The 18,228-nt window shown below is 38.5% G+C and overlaps 1 protein-coding gene across 2 annotated transcripts; it reads right to left on the bottom strand.

Moving 5' to 3' along the window:
- Positions 1–183: 183 nt before the first annotated feature.
- Positions 184–18,176, bottom strand: FAM81A (family with sequence similarity 81 member A). 2 transcript variants are annotated; one of them, XM_042803781.1, is made up of 10 exons: positions 17,966–18,176; positions 15,508–15,531; positions 14,089–14,156; positions 12,548–12,821; positions 11,654–11,772; positions 5,438–5,567; positions 4,097–4,203; positions 2,813–2,948; positions 2,236–2,431; positions 184–1,812 (listed from the first exon to the last, which is right to left on the bottom strand). In XM_042803781.1, exons 3-10 carry the CDS (start codon positions 14,133–14,135, stop codon positions 1,673–1,675), a joined length of 1,149 nt encoding a protein of 382 aa, XP_042659715.1. In that variant the 5' UTR covers positions 14,136–14,156; positions 15,508–15,531; positions 17,966–18,176; the 3' UTR covers positions 184–1,672. The 2 variants fall into 2 exon arrangements, with proteins under 2 accessions (XP_042659715.1, XP_032846106.1); XM_032990215.2 differs by lacking the exon at positions 15,508–15,531.
- Positions 18,177–18,228: the final 52 nt, after the last annotated feature.

Genomic DNA, 18,228 nt, shown 5'->3' with positions numbered 1-18,228 from the left:
ACAGCACATGGATGAGACAAAACAGGAATAACAGAGGCAGTTTTGTTATTAGAGAGCATTGGAAGCCAGAGTTGCAAAAACTTAATCTATCTTTGATATGTTAAGTAACTTTCAACTATGTAGGAAGTGTAAATAAATTTATGTGCTGATCCTGTAAAGATGTATGTATTTTCTTGATTTTTACACACTATACTGTCCTACTGAAGTTAATGAATTTAAGGTTTTGGAGCAAAACTTTTTTTTTTTTTTTTTAATATGGTGACTGTGAGCCAAACCTTTCATGAAAGTGATGAGAAATTGCCACTGATTTTCCAAATAGGAGTATAGTTTTGCAATACTGGCCAAAAGAAAGGTCCATTAAAGACAGTGCAGAGACATCCCATTGATTTATTTACATTAACAATAAGGCTTGTGTAATTTAATAGTATTTTTTGTATATGAATTACTGTTAATAGTATAAATTAATAGAAAACTGGATGAAGTCTTTTACTCTTCATGAGTGCTTCATGCTTCATGACTTACAAACATGAGGAGCAATATCAAGCTCTGAATGAAGGTATAAAATCAACATATGTATCTTTTCCTGTCTAGATTAATAAGCCATATGGGTGCTGATTTTCATTATGTAATCCGTTCTGAGAATGGAAATAAGCACCATTACTATTTGGAAATACTGTGAATGCAATTAGCAGTTTGAATCTGCTAAATTAGTAAAGTGTACTTAAATTTGAAGAATCAGTCGTTTTACTTCAATAAAAATTTGTAAGCAGATCATAAACTGCATACTATTTTACATTAGGTTCTCCAGACTATGTTAGATTATCACCTTCTCTTTTGTTTTCAAATCTTTCCACGTTTTTACCAATATAATGAAACAAGTCACAGGAACACATGCCCAGTTTTAAATACTCTATATACATCATTTACCTTGTCTCAACTCCACTTGGTTATTAATTTAAAAAGGTCACAATACTTAAGACCACGTGAGTTAAGTTTCTTACATTGTTCATGAATCATCTTGGTCTACAACTACATTATATAACACTACTCAGTTTACACACACACACACGCACACACAGGATACTTGCAAAACTGAACAAAGATTTTCTGATGGTACCTAGGTTTTGAAAATTGGTCTGTTTAGTGCCAATTCTGTTCCCCCAGGAAGTCAATAGTAGAGAAAGTCGCTGTAAAAATGTCTGTTGACTTCAATTAAGTAATTTGTATCAAGGTGGAGAATTTTGCCAAACTGATATTAAGCAAATGATACCAACTTTAGGAAAAAAAGGGGGGTGGGGGGAAGGCTGTGCAGGTGCCTATATGTACATATAAGCATATACCTGCCTGATCAAGCCTGTGAAACTGGGGGGCACTGGAATGCCTTTAGCAAACTAGGTGCCAGCTTCACCAATATATTACTCCAGCTTTACACTGTGCTTAATCTCCTGAGAGCAACTAGAGTAGTGCAGTGGCAAATCAGCACCTCTGCCCTGAAAGCTTGTCAATTGATCTATGAAGAGTTTGTGTTTACTGCTTTGAGTAAACATACGGACCTGTGCAACAGCAGCATGTCATTTGGTACATGCATTTAATTTGGATTACAGACTGGAACAAGATTATAGTCTGCCTGTTTAGCCAGGTAAACATTAATCTCTCAGACAAAATCTCACAGTCATGGTCCAGCCTCTCCCCATGTTGGAACCTCCTGCTTCATTTGGTGGATCTGCTTCTGCAGTTCATCTCTGTCCAGCTTCATTTTCGCTTCTAGAACTTGGCGTAGAGACCCAATGCTCTCATAGATAGCTGCAAATCCTAATTTCAGGTGAGAATTAAATTAGTTCAGGGTGCAAGGGTATCACATAATTACTGTCAGAATGTGCTCCCTAACATAACACTCTGCTTTACACTAGCAAGATAGCAAGAGTTCTGAAGAAAAATAGGGCTGTAACTATGTGCTGATGGCAAAAACACCGCGCCCCCCCCCCCCCCCCATTGTAGCCAAGCTGTGCCTATCTATGCTCTGGGGAGAGCACTTCTAAACTAGTAAGATGTCACCTCATTGCTGTGACTTTCACACTTAGTGAAAATCCTTTTTAATGCCACAGGTGCAGCCATTACATCTGGCCCAAAAGGCTTTAAACTACTTTGATACAAGCAAAGGCATTTTGCATATTGTTATAGGTCCATCATTGTTACCACAATTCAGAATAAATAACTTGATAACTATTGTCCTACCAGCATTAACTTCAGCTTTCATTTCTTTTATATCTTCATTTATCTCATTTTGAAGTTTGCCAATGCGAATATTTATCTTTTCTTCAATCTGTTTTGCTTCATGTGCTTCCATGGTTATCTTCTGTATTTCTTCTATTTTGTCAATTTTCTCTGCCATTTGGTTGAATTTCATCTCTATAGCTCTTTCACTCATTTCCTGGAGCCGGGAAGAACAATTTTAATGATTTACTCTGCATATGAAATTACAGTGATATTTCCCAAATATGCAATAGATATTGATTAATCGTCTTGTATGTAAAATTCAAAGGTGTAAGAAATTACAATTTTTTGTAAAATTGTTTAAATTGACTTCATTACTGTAAGCTAAAATACTATCTATTTAGAAGTGATCAGATTTATTTGAAGACTCTCAAGCTGTGGGGATGTTATAATTGACATCAGTGAAAAGAGTTGTAGAAGTATTGAAGAGGTCTAAAAATGTAATTCAAATAATATCTCAATTACACCATCTTAGTTATTAATAAAGCTTTTGAATACTTCCTGAGAAGTACTGTTAGGACATTTTAATGAAACTTACCATGTTTTCCTTAAAAGTCAATGAGAGTTGGTCAATTTTTTGGACAAGCTCTTTTTCAATCCTTTCATGTTCCTGTTCCAACCAGCTACGTGCAGACAAAATCTGGCTGCTGAGTTCCTCAATAGCATTTTTTAATCTAAGAGCATAATAGAAATTAGTACATAGAAAAGAGCAGAACGATTGGTCATTCAGCAGTGTCTTTTTTATGAACATGTTCATAAAAAGTTTAATGACAATTTAATACATTCTTGACACCATATTAAGGTGAATCTTTAAGGCTACTAAACTGGGTAAGGTAATACTGTTTTAGAAAATAAAGATGAAAGAGCACAGCAAAATATCAGTTATTTATATGAAACATGTCACAACATTTTGAGACACAGTAGATGCAAATTCTTTGCAGCATTAAAAACAGAACATGGTCATCCATTCAGATTATAATCTTTGTGCCCATAGGTCTTAAATCTGAAAAAATATTTGGTAACCATTTATTTTAGTGGCAATGCTGGTTCATATAGCCCCACTTAAGTTGCCTATACCCACCTCAAGTTTACACCAACCAATTGTGCCAGTGGAACTATTCCTTTAGACATTCTTTTTTCCAGCTAATATTTGAAACCTGGATCTATTCTTTCATCTGGTTTGCAAATAGGTTTACCAACGTAACGGATGGGTTTGCACGAGGATGGCAATAAGCAGTGAGGATGTGGATGGCTTAAGCCAGGACTGCCACTGAGTTAAATGTCTGGAGAAGAGTTAATATCTGAACTGAATATGTCCCTATATAATGTCTACTAGTAGCACAGCAGCTTGTCATTAATAATTTGGGTATTTGAGTTATATGTTTATATTTGAAGCCAACTTAAAGCAATAACACTTAGTGAATGCTGTGCCTCACTTCCTGGTTGCTTGAGTTGAACTTTTTGCCCTGCTCTTGACAGCCCCCTCCATCATTCGGTGCTTCATACAGTTGTTGCAAAAAGGTACCAGGCCACTCTTACAAAAAACCTTAGTTGTGTTCTTTAATACAAGTTTGACCTGAATACTTAACTAGGGACTTAATGGGCTTTTCAAAATGGCCTAACCACATTAGGGGCAGAATTTGTGTTGAAAGTGAGTCCCACTTGACAGACCATTACACTTTTGTAGTATCTGTTGAGCACACATATATATTTAAACAGGTTCATGCTTTTGTTGACCTGAAGATTACAACAGTCAAACTTGGAAAATGGAGGCCCTGTCTTCCAAGGTGCATGGCAGCAGCAAGGTTTCCTGGGCACTCACTTCATATCCAGAAGGTGGAGCTGTTGGTTGCTTTCTTTGTAGGCAATCTTCAGCTTTGCTTCTTGTTGCATTATCGATTGCTCTACTCTGCTCAGAAGATGAGAAATCTGAAACAAAATTCAGAACTTACTATTTTTCAACAGCATTTCATCACAGTCCCACTTGGAACGTTTTCATAACAGTATAGGAGATCTTAAAGAAGGGCTATTTTTCAGACATTTCAAAAATTGTTGAATTTGCACTTTTTACTTTACCATGAAAAATATACTATCTTGCAAGATGAAAGAATCAACACTATGAAAACTGTATTTTTTCAGCCATAAATATTTTGAACTGTCTTTCCTTGAAAGCATCTGTCTGCTCCCCCTACCTTGAAACAGCTGAATTTACACAATCCATACGTCTCCATGTTGCCACGTAAGCAGAGCAAACGAATGGCAAAGCACTCTACCAATATTGAGTGATATTCTTCATTGCTTCATGTATAATGGACACTGCAGCGATAAAAGTGCTGGATTTAACTGGGGATAGGACACTACTAACAGAAAATCTTTCTCATCAACACAGTCATTCCAGTGCTACAAAACACACTGTTCTGTTTTACAAGACTTGTGACAGTATGCTCCTAGCATGCTGGCATTCTAATATACTATACTGAGTCTTCTGAGAAAGGCAAAGTGGATTTTAACCATTTACCTACTGCAAAATGAAGATGTAAAATACTTTTGTTGCACAAGAGATGGGGAAGGCCTTGAGATGGAGATAAGAAGACTCCTCTTCCTTAATGTCATAAGTCTCTTCTTGTATCTAGTGCTCACTTCAGTTCTTATACCCAATGGAAGAGAAACCTGACAGACAGATTAATGGATTCGTAGAACCCCAAAGCAGTTTTGTGTTGCAGACCTTCAAAAATTGTGTTCAAATACATATAAAATCATTCTGGGAAGGCCAAAAGATACAGGGAGAGACACTGATGCTTGCATTGTTGTGGTAGTTTTGTAGAGCATCCTTGTCATGTTCACATTTCAACCTCAAGAAGCCATTCAGGCCAGTTATCACTGACCTTTGTTCATTCCTTGGAGTCCTTTCATGTGCCTTTAAATACTAGCCCCTTCTACACAGCGTGTTCAAGGCAGCAAATTAAGGACCTTTTTTCAGTTAGGCCAGTACAGTAATACAGCTAGGTACCAATATTTAATCTAATAAGGACTGTGAGCAGATAAACCTCTCCATTTGTAAATCTGTGACCTCCCAGGATAATAATTAACAGTAATGGAGTCTGTGTGAATTAAGACTATAACTCTTACCCATACATAGATCGCCTTGGTCTAAATACCATACCTGTATTTCTGCCTCTTTGATTTTAGACTCTAAGATCAGCTTGGAGGTGTGTTGGTCTTTACTTAGGCTCTGAAGTCTTTCATACGTAATTTTATGCTCTGCAGACAGTCTGGCTAACCCAGCATCACACCTGTTTGAATAAATAAATACCAAAGCAACAGCTGAATAGACTAAAATATCTAGGCTTTTTAAATTATCAATTTTAGACTGGGCATTTCTGTGAAATCGCTGGCTGTCTAGCAAAACAGTGTCTGATGAGACTGTAAAAATGATGATACAGTGCTCGGCAAACTGCTCCCAAATGGGACTAGAAGTCAAATACTCTGACACATACATTCCTGTCATCTTGGCGCTGACGTAATAACTGTAGATTGTGTTGTTATCAGTCAGGGAAATCACATTAGAAATGCAAAGATGCAGAATTTCAATACCTCATACTATTGTCATACTCAAAAAAAACATCTGTTAAGGTGTATATCATTTCACCTGCATGATTAGAAGCCTAAATAATTGAAGACCATTTTTTCATTATTGTATCTGTGTTCCTCTGAGTTTTACATTCTTACTTTTATTTGTGGAATAGGAAATAATGTGGGGCAAATTTTACAGTTATTAGTCTTTATTTAGGTAAAACTGTCATTAAAAGCAATGGCAATTTTGTCTTGCAAAAGACTATGAAATGCAGTCCTGGAACATAATAATTATTGTTTCCTTTCTTCACATTGATGCTTTCTTCATTGATGCTGTAAAACATTTTCAGGATAAATGTGCTATAGAATATGTGCATTTTCTACAACATTTAAAAAATACCTTGGTCAGGTGGATTTCATCTACAGTAATACAATAAGGGCATTAACTGAGTTGTAAAAATATAAGTACTATAATTTCAGGAGTAAGACCTCTGTGAAGTATGAGTCATATACATTTTTTTGCTAAGGGAAATATGTAATCAGCAATGTTACCAAATTTGATCTATGAAACTGATGGAGAACAGACAGCAGTTACAGTTGGAGGGACAAAAAGGCAGTAAAATGAAATAAGCTAGGGCATGATAAGTCATTACCTAAACCAGTGACACATTTTTAACCCCTTTTTAGTCGCATTTCAGTTCAAAGGCTTTCATTTCAACATGCATTTTCATCACCTCGGTTACAGTAACTACCATTATCATTAAACATGAAGGGAAAGTAACAGCTAAAGTGACAAATGAAGCATCTGCTTAGTATTACGGTACAATTTCAATATGAAAATAAGCAGTAATGCAATTACAGAACTTGTGGAAATTAGTTTATAGTTTAGCAGTTGGGCATTGTGAGACCATTTAGTAATACCTGTAGGAAGACCAGCTCAAGTTTACATAGCAGTGAAGCATACTTGTAGGTCTTAAAATCAGGCGGTTTCTTTAGAAAGGCAAGAGAAGTCAAATCTCTCCATGTTGTTATGATCAGAGAGAAACAGAGGAATGAAATCATCTTACATCTAGTCACCAAAAACCTTTGGGCTCAGAAAACTGATTAGTTTTGTTTCTCTGAAGCATGACAGAAAATATAAAAAATCAACAGTTTTGAAACTACTGTTGCGGATGTAAACAGCAGGCATCTGTAATTGTTTTTAAGGCAAATTAGTGTTTTGGGTTTAATCACAATGCATCTCTCTTCTTTGAGGAACTCAGTTACGTGATCAGAGGGGTCATATAGTTGCATGGTAACTGAAACGTTAAAATTCTGACTGTTAATTTAGTGCCAGCCTGGTATCTATTAATCTGATCATTTCATTTTTGTACACAGTTCCTGTAATTAGCACCCTTTTGAACAAAGTTGTAATGAAGTTTAAATTCCATTCTGTGTAGTTATGGAATGTTGATCCTGCTATATTCTGTATATTGCTGTGGTAAAAGAAAAGTCTCTTTGCTATATACACATTGTGCACACTCATAAACACCTTATTAGTTTTGACCTGGAAGAAAACGTTAGTGTGCTGCAGACAAAGAATGAGATTCTGATGTTAGTTATGCGAGTATACATTTTGAGTTAAAAGCTTACAACAATTAAATAACTTCAGTTCATGCTTCCACTGCTTTCATATGGGAGAGGGAGGCAATAATAAGATGAATATATGGAAAACCATGGGCTTTCTAACACTTTTGATTCAGGTTTCTGTTGCATGATGGGTCAGAAGAAAATCAGCAATGTAAACAAAAGGGCACATTATAGTTTGGAATGTTTCCCTGTTTAAAAAAAAAAAAAAGAGATGGGAAAAAAATAAAAAAGGCACACTACAATCCCCACCTGTGAAGGTTCTGCTTTGATATTTTTTTATAGATACATGTTAAAATGACAATAGAATTCCTCTTACAAATAGAACTAAATGTTTCTGAACACTGGATTTAAGTTCCTGGGTAATTTAATCAGACTGTTTATATAAATGAAGCCACTGAACTATGGACATAAAGACAGAAGTTCAAAACAACTTTCGAAGTTAGGTCATCTTAAAAACACGAGGAAAAAAATTAGAAATATATTAAGATATCTAGGAAAAATACTGGTTTAAAAATATAAGAGCTGTACATAAAACCATTCTGTACAAAGAAATGCACAATAATTAGTTCTATGTCTTCGTGTCTGAAATGCTGAAGCTGTTCATACAAACAACCCAGTGCAGTTTTTCATGTGCAGTCGCACACATGCACTGTTGAAATTTTGGCCAAAGATGCTCTAGAATGTTCATTTTACTACTGTTTGATTTTGGAGAACATTTTCTGAAAGTTCTCAAACATCTGCTTTCCAAGTCATAGTAAGCAAAAGTAGTAGTTATTTTTCTGGCACACTGAGGGGTATTTTTGTTGTCTTTGATCTCTAAGAAATCAAAGTACAATGGTTGCTCTATGCAGTATCACCAGGGACTAGATAAAGCTGAGAACTACACCAATACTCTGCGAAAGGATGCTATATAAATATGCCATAATGGTACACACAGATTTTTAATGTTCCTGCTATAATAAAACAGTAGATGTTTCAATTAAAATACCAGTGTTTCAGTGAAAAACAAGTAGCTGAAAACGAACAGTGAAAAGCAAGTTGATAGGTCCAGGGGGTTGACTGGGCAAGAAGAGCAGAGCTGGTAGGTTCTGAATATCCCCTGGATCGGGGAGCCCAGATCAGTCCTCGCCGTGAGCATCTCCTACACAGCCAGTAGCCAGAGTGCAGCAGATTTATTGTACTTAGAAGTTCATAGATGCATCAGACTCATTTTCTGTGCAGTGTAGGAAAATCTGCCTACATGTACTGAGTCCAGGGTGTCTGAAATGAATCAGATCTATAACGTATATAAAAATTCATCTATATATGCAAAGTAGGCCCAGTTTGAACATGCATAGTTGCTGTTTCTCTGGATGTTTCAGCTGTCAGGAAGCTTCTAGAGACAGCTACTGCTATGGTTCTGACCAGGCTGCTGTATTTAAACTTCCCAGACAAATGATCATAGTCCACAAGTTATTCTGTAAATAAATGATAAGGCACTACTCACGAGATTTATGATCTAATATCACTAGAAATAGAATTGGTAAATCTGTGTTATATAAAATTGCCAACATCAGGGATAGAAGGCTGGAGTAATGGATCTATTGGCATCTATCTAATTTTCTGCTGAATATGTCACTGAATTTAATAGAGGTAATATTCTTCTTAAAGTTAATGCTGATTCTTGGGAAAATGTACAGCATCATTCATCGTAAACACTGTAATGATGCTTTACAAATTCATCAATAAATTATGCTTAATGAGAAATGGCCCAGAGACATCAGCTGTGATGTGTATTCAGTCATGTTCTGGGAGGGATATTAGTTGATTCTGTGATGCAGGTGAAGTCTGTTGTGAGGTCTGTCCAAATCTCACTCATCCAGAGCTGTGGGTAGCATGTTTTGGAGCTGTGCTTAAGAACTGCATGTGCATGTAGGGATCCATGTTCTCATCATTAAAAGCATCAACCCTCAAAAAATAATGAGACAGTTGTTCGGTGATATATTGACATGTTACAGAACAGTTGGTGTTAGGAAATAAACACCACTCTCTCCAATACTGGAGTTGAATAGGATGTTTAGTATGTACGTAATAACTGGAACCGAAATTTGGCCAGAATCCTGAGATTGACAAATTATTACAGGACCAAAAGACTCAGACTTAGGTGATTTACTGTCATGTGGCATATATAAACTGATTCACAGTGATTGTCCATCTGCCCACTTCTAGCCTAGAGCAAACGTGATGTACTTGGAGTTAAATTAGCCGACTGTCACTACAGCCGGAGCCATACATAGTGCCTTGGCTGTGGCTGAGAGCTGATGCACAGTAAGTTGGTAACCCACAGTAACTTGATCATGTTTCTAAGGTTTCACTCTTTGAACTCACCTGAAAGCTAGCAGGACTAAATGTAAAACAATGTTAGGTGAGTTCAGCTTATTTTATGCAAGGAACATTGGCTGGAGTAATCAGGAAGTGTTTATCCCAAGGATAATTTCTGGTAAGTATCTGTATAGAGCCAAGAGCATAACAAACGGCCATCTTGACCATGATCTCCAGATATTACTGTAATTATTATTCACAGGAACACTAATTGTCAAAGTAGAGTATGTCTGTAAGTAAAGGTGAATAGCTTTCTCCCATGGAACAGTGCTTTAACTTGATTTCGGATAAAGGGAAGATTATTTTCTTCCTCATTCATGGAATTTTTTTATCTAGAGAGCATATTGCTGAATAGAAGGTAACAGTTGAAAGACAATAAACTGCTTCTCTTATGGTAATGAATACAAATGTGCAACATTCATTGCACAGTCTGACATAAGGCAGATTGTATAATCTCCTACAATTATCAGATAAATTGCAACTCAGGCACAGTACAAGGGCGTTGCTCTAAGTAAATAAAGGAAGAAATCCTGGCACAGACTCTACTCGTCTGCTGCTGTGCCCAATACCAGGTACTCAGGAAAGGCAAGGGCCCCACTGTGAAGCTCATGCTGGCACGTGTTTGTTCACTTGAGTTCTGTTACTGAAAGCAAAGGCACTACATTTTGCTTCATAAGATGTTAAGCAGCTGTGTTGCTCCAAATACAAACCTCTCTCATGATGTAGTATGATCTGAAAGTGGACTTTTTACATAAAGAAGCAGGAAGGTCTAAGCAGGTAAATGTCAGGGATTTCTCAGTGAGATAGATACAGATCTCTCTGTATGTATCTATATTTTTCAATCAATTTTGTGATTTGACAGACTTGTTTAGTTCATTCCTGTTTACGAAAGGATAGTGCATAACTTTTTTAAAAAAAAGTGCACATAAAATATCTCTAAAATATTCTTTATAAAATGGGCTATGAAAGGTATAGGGGAAATTTTGAACAGTCAAATAATGTATGAGAAAACTTTAACTCAAGGAAGATCCCTCCCTGATTACTTTTGTAGGCTGTTGAAGGTAATCGCTAAATCAGTTGAAGTACAAAAAAAAAAATTATCCGTACCATATAGACAACAGGTCAAATTCAGGACAAGTATAATTCCACTGAAGTTATTAGCCAAGCTACTTTAGGCCAGATTAGGTCCTTTTTCTATAGCTGTACATGTCCTTTGTCTTCTGCGTTCAACTTTGCAGACACTTACATGTTTTTGTGCTGGAGTTTGTAAATGTGTCATTGATGGGACAACCTAGAGTCTGTGTAGTTGCACAATTGTAACCTGGAGTTTCAAGCAGCCTGTGAAACCTCTAGTATTTTATAGTTTTCTGTTCCTTATGTGTCAGGTAGCATATGTAGTTTTTAATATGGCTAACCGATAACAGAATGCACAGATTTTTTACTTCTAAAATATATGCAAAAATGTGCAACTATTCTGTTCTTTACAAGTGCAGATTGTTCCATACTGCCTTTATAATTGTGCTAATTAATTTGTTTCAAAGATAGAGCAGCCTAACCGTAGTACTTTTCAGAGCTGAAACAAACCCAAATTCCTAAGGAATTTGAGGCAATTTGTTTAAAAACTAATTTCAAGAATTAAGGGTGATATTGTCAAGTTTAATATGTAATACTGGAATGCAAAGGATCATTATTCATTTTCATTTTATCCTGGGAATTTTGCCAAAGTTGAATTCAGCCCATTATCATTAACATTCATACTTCAAGATTAAAGCAACATTAGCTAATCTCCAAAATATACTTCCGTGTTGACTTTTACCTTGCAACTCTTCCCCGAAGGTCTCCTAAACCAGAAAGCTGCCGCATTTCCAGACTCTTCAGGGTAGAATTTGTTCCATAGCTGAGATTGTCTCTGACACGTATCTGTTCCTGCAGCATCTACAAAGCATTCATATGCAAATATAAACTCAGTATGTCACATTTAATGTACACTTAAAATGTCACTCACTAGTTTCAGTATTTCAGTAATATCAGATGCCTTTTTATTATTTCTTTATTAAAAGTGTTGTCTTGGATCATACTAAACCAGATACCTTTTAGGTCATTTATTTATTATTCTTAGTGTCCCATCTGCACAAAAAATACCATAATATGGATAAAGTATAACTTGACAATGGAATAGAGACTTAAATATTAATTTTTATCCTTTCGTTTTCCCTGTCATACCCCTGTTGCTCATTGCAGCAGAGGTCAGATGTGAAGTCACAGATCTGAGTCTGATTAGGTCATAGAAATGAGCAGATGGGTTTGCTACTCAGTGTTGTCAGTAGTTCGGAAGTGGAAGAAAGTTTATTATAGAGCTAAGGCATTTCCTAGTGTTTATACAGCACAGCCTTTGGACTGAACTTGAGCTGGGTCTTAGTGTCGCATTAATTCATTTTTTCAGGGTTTTCCAGTGCAGCTTTTGAAAGCAAGCTTATTAGTATCACAAAGGTTTCTGTGTTTATATGCTAATATCCTGTGCTATTTTCATAGCCGCTGAAAGAATTATGTAATTTGCAAACAGTTTTTCAAGTTATAAAAACAATTTAGAAGCTTACAGGATCTTCAGACCTTGTCTGACCTTTACTTATCCTGTGGTAAACTTTCTTACTAAATTAGAAGGAGTAAGTGGCCGAGATGGCATTAGTCCTGTGAAAAATTCTTGACATACCTCAATGTCCCGATTAAGCTGCCTCACTATTGCAGTTATGTTTCGGATATGTTCTTCCAAGAGTTGCCTAGCCAACCGGTCACCCCCCCCTTTGTTCTGCATTCTGTGCAGAGTGGAAACAATGTCCTCCTTAATGCGAAAAGCATGTTCCACAAGAGCCGCTGTTGTTTTCTCATGGCTTAGGATTCTGTCCTCCAGCTGATCCACCAGGCTTGCGGATGCCAGCGGGACCGCTGTCAATGCCTGGCTATGCAGCGGTATGTTTCGAACCCGTCTAGTGAAGAAGAATATCCAGATTTTGTTAAGTTCTCACACAAAACTCTGCAATGTCTTTTGCACTGGAGACAGTGCGATATTATCTTAGTAGCGATACTGGGGAGAAGCACCAAATACTCAGAGGAGGGCCCACTGCTACAAATAAGCAAGTGCTGTGTTGGCTGCTGCGTGTATCTTGTACAAAGGCAGGTCAGGCTCTTTTTCCTTCTCTTTAAGGAAGCTTACAAAAGCATAGGATCTTAAGAAAATTACATTAGCATTACAAAAGTAGTTACAATTCAGGACTATAATTTGATTAAGAATCCAAATGCAAAAGCCTTTTATTGAGTCTCAAAAGTAATGCTATTTGTCTCTACATTTTTCAGACTTAATCAAAGCGCTAACTGAGGAAGGTAGATATTGCAAATTAAATGGAAACAGACTAAGATTAAAAAGGACTAGCCTGTGTCCGTTCCTTATTTCAGTCTTTATAAAACCGTACAATCCTGTAATACCATACAGAAGCTTGCTCCCCCATGAACCGGACAGGAGCATGTGTAGGTGTAGAAATTGAGGAGAGACCAAAATTATGACAAGCTTCTCATAGTCTTGGAAGTCAAATTTTCCCCCAGAATAGTTTACATTTAGGTACCTTGAATAATTGTCTAGATTTTTCAAGAGAGGTGTGTACTACGTAGCTTCCATAGAAAGCAATGGAGCTCACGGGCGCTCAGACTAAAATAAAAATATCCTGCTAATGCATGCAATCTTTTTCTGCCACTATATTCTGTAAAGAATAAAGCAAATTTTCAGAAGCATAAGTGGAAGATACAAGTTCAACCCCACTTTGACAGAGATGTTTTTCTTGGAACTCTGTTATTTACTGTGCATTCTCCATGTTGTTTCCTGTTAGTGAGCCAAATTAACAGTTTACTTTCACCATGATGATATTGATAGAAATGTATGAGGACTCCAACAAAGGTTAAACTCTGGCTCTGAGTTTTAAAACTTATTCCATGCTATTAGAAGACTGGCTAAAGTATAGTATTCTTGGACTTCTACGCAGTTACAGTTTAAGCTATTTGATTTCTTTGGGAAAAGGTTAAGTGAAAGTTGAGTAAAGAATTGTGATTTGGGCCATGATTTGAATGAGTTTACAGTATTTCACTTTGCTTTTCATACTAATGCCGAAGTTCCAGGTCACAGCATTACTATATATAGGGAGTTGAGAGACACATAATACTCTGCAATATGAAGATTTTACTTTCTTACATTCCAAACTGTACCTTTCAGAAGGGGCAAGAGTTGGGAAGATTGGGCTTCGCTGGGCCATTTTCTGGTCAGCAATTTATGTCTGTTGAAAAAGTACACATTGAATTATTCAATAGTTTTTATCTGGCACTGAAATGACTTAATGCTTCTGCTTTAAGCGAATCTTTAAGTAAAGTTTAAGATTACGCTGACAGCTCTGATCTTGGAGTTCAAATATTGCTTATGGAATAAATGCAAATAAAAATCAATACAAAAGAACAAAAGAATGAAAACTAAAAACTGCTAAAAAGCTTTTTGTAGTGGAAATGATACTTTTGAAAAAGGCGAGGTTGACAGCCTTGAAACTGAAATCTGCTGTTGACCCACAGAACTGGTTTGGCAGGGCAGAGGCAAACAAACTTCTTATCCCCAGTCTGTCTACTGGTCTCAGACATCATCAATAATGAATAAAAAAAGTGAGATCTACAGGATTACCATAAAGCTTAAGAAACTATTGACTAGAGAATAAAATAAAAATATTTCATGACAGTAGATTCATTAGAGGTAAGGTGTTTTTCAAGCAAAAGCATTGACAGTCAGAAACCTAAATAACATGTGTTAGACATCAGCATAGATTAGCAAAACTGAGTCGTCTATTAATTTGTCTTCAAATGTAAATGATCACCCTTTATGTTGTAAGTAAATTCTTCTGTTGTAAAAATACAGATTCTGGTTTTAATTTTTAGACATAGCCAGCCAGACTGTGACAGACGTTGCAGCAGGGTAAGCTTCAGAAAGACATTTTAGATATTTTACTGTGAGACCAGCACCTGGCTCAGTAGCTTTGTCCGCTGACAGAAACTAAATTGATGAAAAATATGGTAGCCTCAATCAAATCCAACTATTTCACCCTATATAAAACAATTAAACATTTTTAACTATAAAGAGAATGAGCATGGCCTGAGCCTGAATTCCTTGGGAACTTAAAATCCTCACTGAAAATTAAAGGTTGATGTATGAAAAGAATTTTGCAATTGCTGATGAAATCTAGTGCAATATGCTCTACAAACAGAAAGAGAAAAATAGAGCTATTGAAACAAAATAGTGAAATATCAATTGTAAAGAAGTGGTAGGACTCTCCTCCAAGATCTCAAAATGCAAATCATGTTTGTGCTTCAGAAATGTATGAAAGCACTGCCTAAAAGCAGGGAGCAAACATTGTCACGGTATGTGTGTTCTATTTATAGCATGGTGCTTCAGAAACTAGAAATTAGGAAAAAAAAAATAGGTTTAAGAGAAGCTGGGTTGCTGAGCAGCAATGGCACTAGACTGGAATGCAGAAGGTCTGATTTTAATTCCTTGCTTAATCTCTGACCCTGATGACTTTGGACAAATTATTTCCATGTCTAATGACTGTATTTCCCTCTATGGAAGACAGAGATAATGATACCTACCTCCTTGTTTAAGTTCTTACATGCCTGTAAGTAAAAAGCACGGTGTAAGAGCTGGGTATCATTAAGATGACTCCGGCATTCAGAATCCTGCGCAGACACTGAATGTCCAGTCCTGCTATCTGTTTCTCACACTCATAGTTTCCCAGTTGTTTTTTTCAAACAATGCCACCACTCTGCGGGGCGTCCCTCCCAGCTGCACGGTGAGGTTATACAGTAACCAGGCACCCAGTTCTCAGCAGATCTGAGGTCATTTACTCTTAGTCCTCTGGGCCATAGCACATTTTAATGATCTTGATGCAGTGAAACATTTAGACACAATTTAACTATAAACACGGGAATATCCCACTGATTTAAGAAGAGCTATGTGTATCCCAGCAGCAAAGCACTGGATGCTACCTAGAAAAACGAAGAACAGATATTAAAGTCTGTACATCTAGCAGTATCTTAGTAAAATACACCTTATAAAAGCCAGACAAAAAAAAAATCCTCAAGTGTTTTAATCTGAGGGCCTTCAATATCAATTTAATGTCAATTGAAAAAAAAAAAAATGTTTGCAGCAGTGTAAGCGTAGGATTGCTTGAAGTTTTTACTTTTTCTGCCAGACTACCATTAGGCACGCAGCTAAATGCAAATGTCTGGAGAATTGTGCACATGAAACAAAAGTTACACAGATGGACTTCTCATTCATTTGTTATTGCTAACTTAAGCACATGTCTCGGTACACAGTGAAATATCTCATCGTCAGTTAGCAGATTTCTTGATCAGATTCAACATCCAGAAGGAATGTGTTAAGGGCTTGTTCAACAGTTGTACAAAACTTTTCTGCAGTTTGGAGGTATTTGCAGTAAACAGTAACAGATAGGTGTCAGACCTAATGACAAATCCCCTCTCTATGAGTGCATGTAATACCGATTTAGACTAAAATATAGAAGAAAAAATAAGGTGTTTTGATGCCTGGATTCAGAGGAGTGTAATTTCACATAGCTCCAATTTTAATGTCATTAAACTGGGATCAACTTAGATACCAGTTGAAATACTGGCTTCAGGTGCTTTTTTTTTTTTTTTTTTTTTCTTAAATTACATTGTCTCCTGCTTGATACTGCTATAGCAATTTAAATAATGATGTATTAGCCCAGTAGATTTTGGTTGATTGATTTAATTTACTGAATATTCCAAATATACTTGTCACATGGATGAGATATATATTTTTCCCAGTTGTAAATGGTATGCCTGATGCCAAAAATAGCAGTTCACTTGATACATAAGGTAGCTTTTCCATACGAACGTGGGGTACGTCTTTATCGTTTCTTTAAGTCACTGACATCAGACATGTAAAAGCTTGAAAAAAAGAATCATACGTGGGACATGCTGAAGAAACACTTATAGCGACACAAAGTTCACTGCTTGCTATTTGTACTGTGGCATCCCTTCCCCACTTCAGCAGACTGCCTTGCATGTTTATTTTCTGCAGGATCTCCATTTTTCCTGTTTTGAAGGATAATCGCATCTGTAGTGTTCGGTTCTCCATCTTCCATTATAACCTATGTGTAACACTTGCTGTAATGTCTGTGCACCTTGGAGCATTTTTCACATTCATTCTCACAGTATGCCTGTGGGGTAGGAAAGCTTTATTATCCCTGAAATACTGTTCTCCTTATGTTGCTGGTAGGGAAGTGAAGGAGGGGGGGGGGGCTATGCGACTTGCCACAAGTCACACGGGAATCAAAGCAGACTGAAATACCTGTCGAGGCAAACACTTTAATCACTCTTTTCTTAAAATAGAAGAGGCTTTGGTTGCTATAGAGGGAGCATATGACAGCAGCACCCCAGGAGCCACACGATCCTGGTGTCACGCTGAGGCACTTCGGGGCAACATTTTGGAGTAAGTGCAAAAGTCGCTGTGTCGCGACTGGGCGAGAAGGGTGGGTCAAACCCCGACTGTAGGGGTGAGTCACGTGAAACAAACCCTTGCAGAGCCCCTCCGCCCTGCTGCCACGGCCCGTGGCCGTGGCCGTGGCCGCGCTGCGCGGGGGAGCGCTGGAGGAGGCTCCCCGCGGGGAGGGGGTCGCTACGCCGGCGTGGCCCCGAGCCGCGGCTCGGGATCCTGGCAGGGCACGGCCCTGTGCCGCTCGGCTGCTCGGTTGTGCTAAGGCAGCTGCGCAGCACGGGGGCTCCGGGCTGCAGTCGGTGCCGGTGCCGGTGCCGGTGCCGGTGCCGGTGCCGGGCGGGTGCGCGGACTCCGCCTGCGCTCTGCCTCGCCCGCGGCTCTGCCGCGCAGGCCGGCCCGGGACCCCGGCGTGGGCGGGTCACCGGTAAGCGCGGTCACGGCCGTGGAAACACGGGGTGTACGACAGCTGACAGGACACCACAGCGCAGACACCACTCTACGGCCATGCAACACGGAGGGACGGCGCCGGGACAGCCGCTGCGGCGGGCGCGGGGCGCTGCGCTCACTCACCAGTGCTGGCTCCGGGCAGGACGGCGCTGCCCGCCTTCCCCCCGCATCCCCGCGGCCGGCCCAGCCCCGCTCGCTAACGCGCCGCCACCGCTACAGCAGCCCTTGGCGAAGCGTCGCGGCTGCCTCTACGCGGCCGGGGCGTCCGTCCGTCCGTCCATCCATCCGTGGCGTGGCGTGGCGGGCCTCCGGCTGCGCGGAGCGGGGCCGCAGGCCGGGCTGCGGGAGCGGGCGCGGTTGCCAGGACGCCGTCGCCATGGGAACGG

Source organism: Tyto alba, unplaced genomic scaffold (genome assembly GCF_018691265.1).
Source record: "Tyto alba isolate M040663 unplaced genomic scaffold, T.alba_DEE_v4.0 Super-Scaffold_41, whole genome shotgun sequence".
NCBI classification, from domain to species: domain Eukaryota; kingdom Metazoa; phylum Chordata; class Aves; order Strigiformes; family Tytonidae; genus Tyto; species Tyto alba.
The sequence above is the reverse complement of the archived record's forward strand: the minus strand, read 5'-3'. Positions and strand labels throughout refer to the sequence as shown.

Bases quoted from the DNA above. Each gene is read 5' to 3' on its own strand.
- FAM81A (XM_042803781.1), bottom strand. From the start codon at position 14,135: ATGGCCCAGCGAAGCCCAATCTTCCCAACTCTTGCCCCTTCTGAAAG. The intron at 11,773-12,547 runs GTATGTCAAGAA...AATGCTTTGTAG, and splicing joins AGCTTAATCGGGACATTGAG to ATGCTGCAGGAACAGATACG. The intron at 4,204-5,437 runs GTATGGTATTTA...ATTTTGTTTCAG, and splicing joins TCAAAGAGGCAGAAATACAG to ATTTCTCATCTTCTGAGCAG.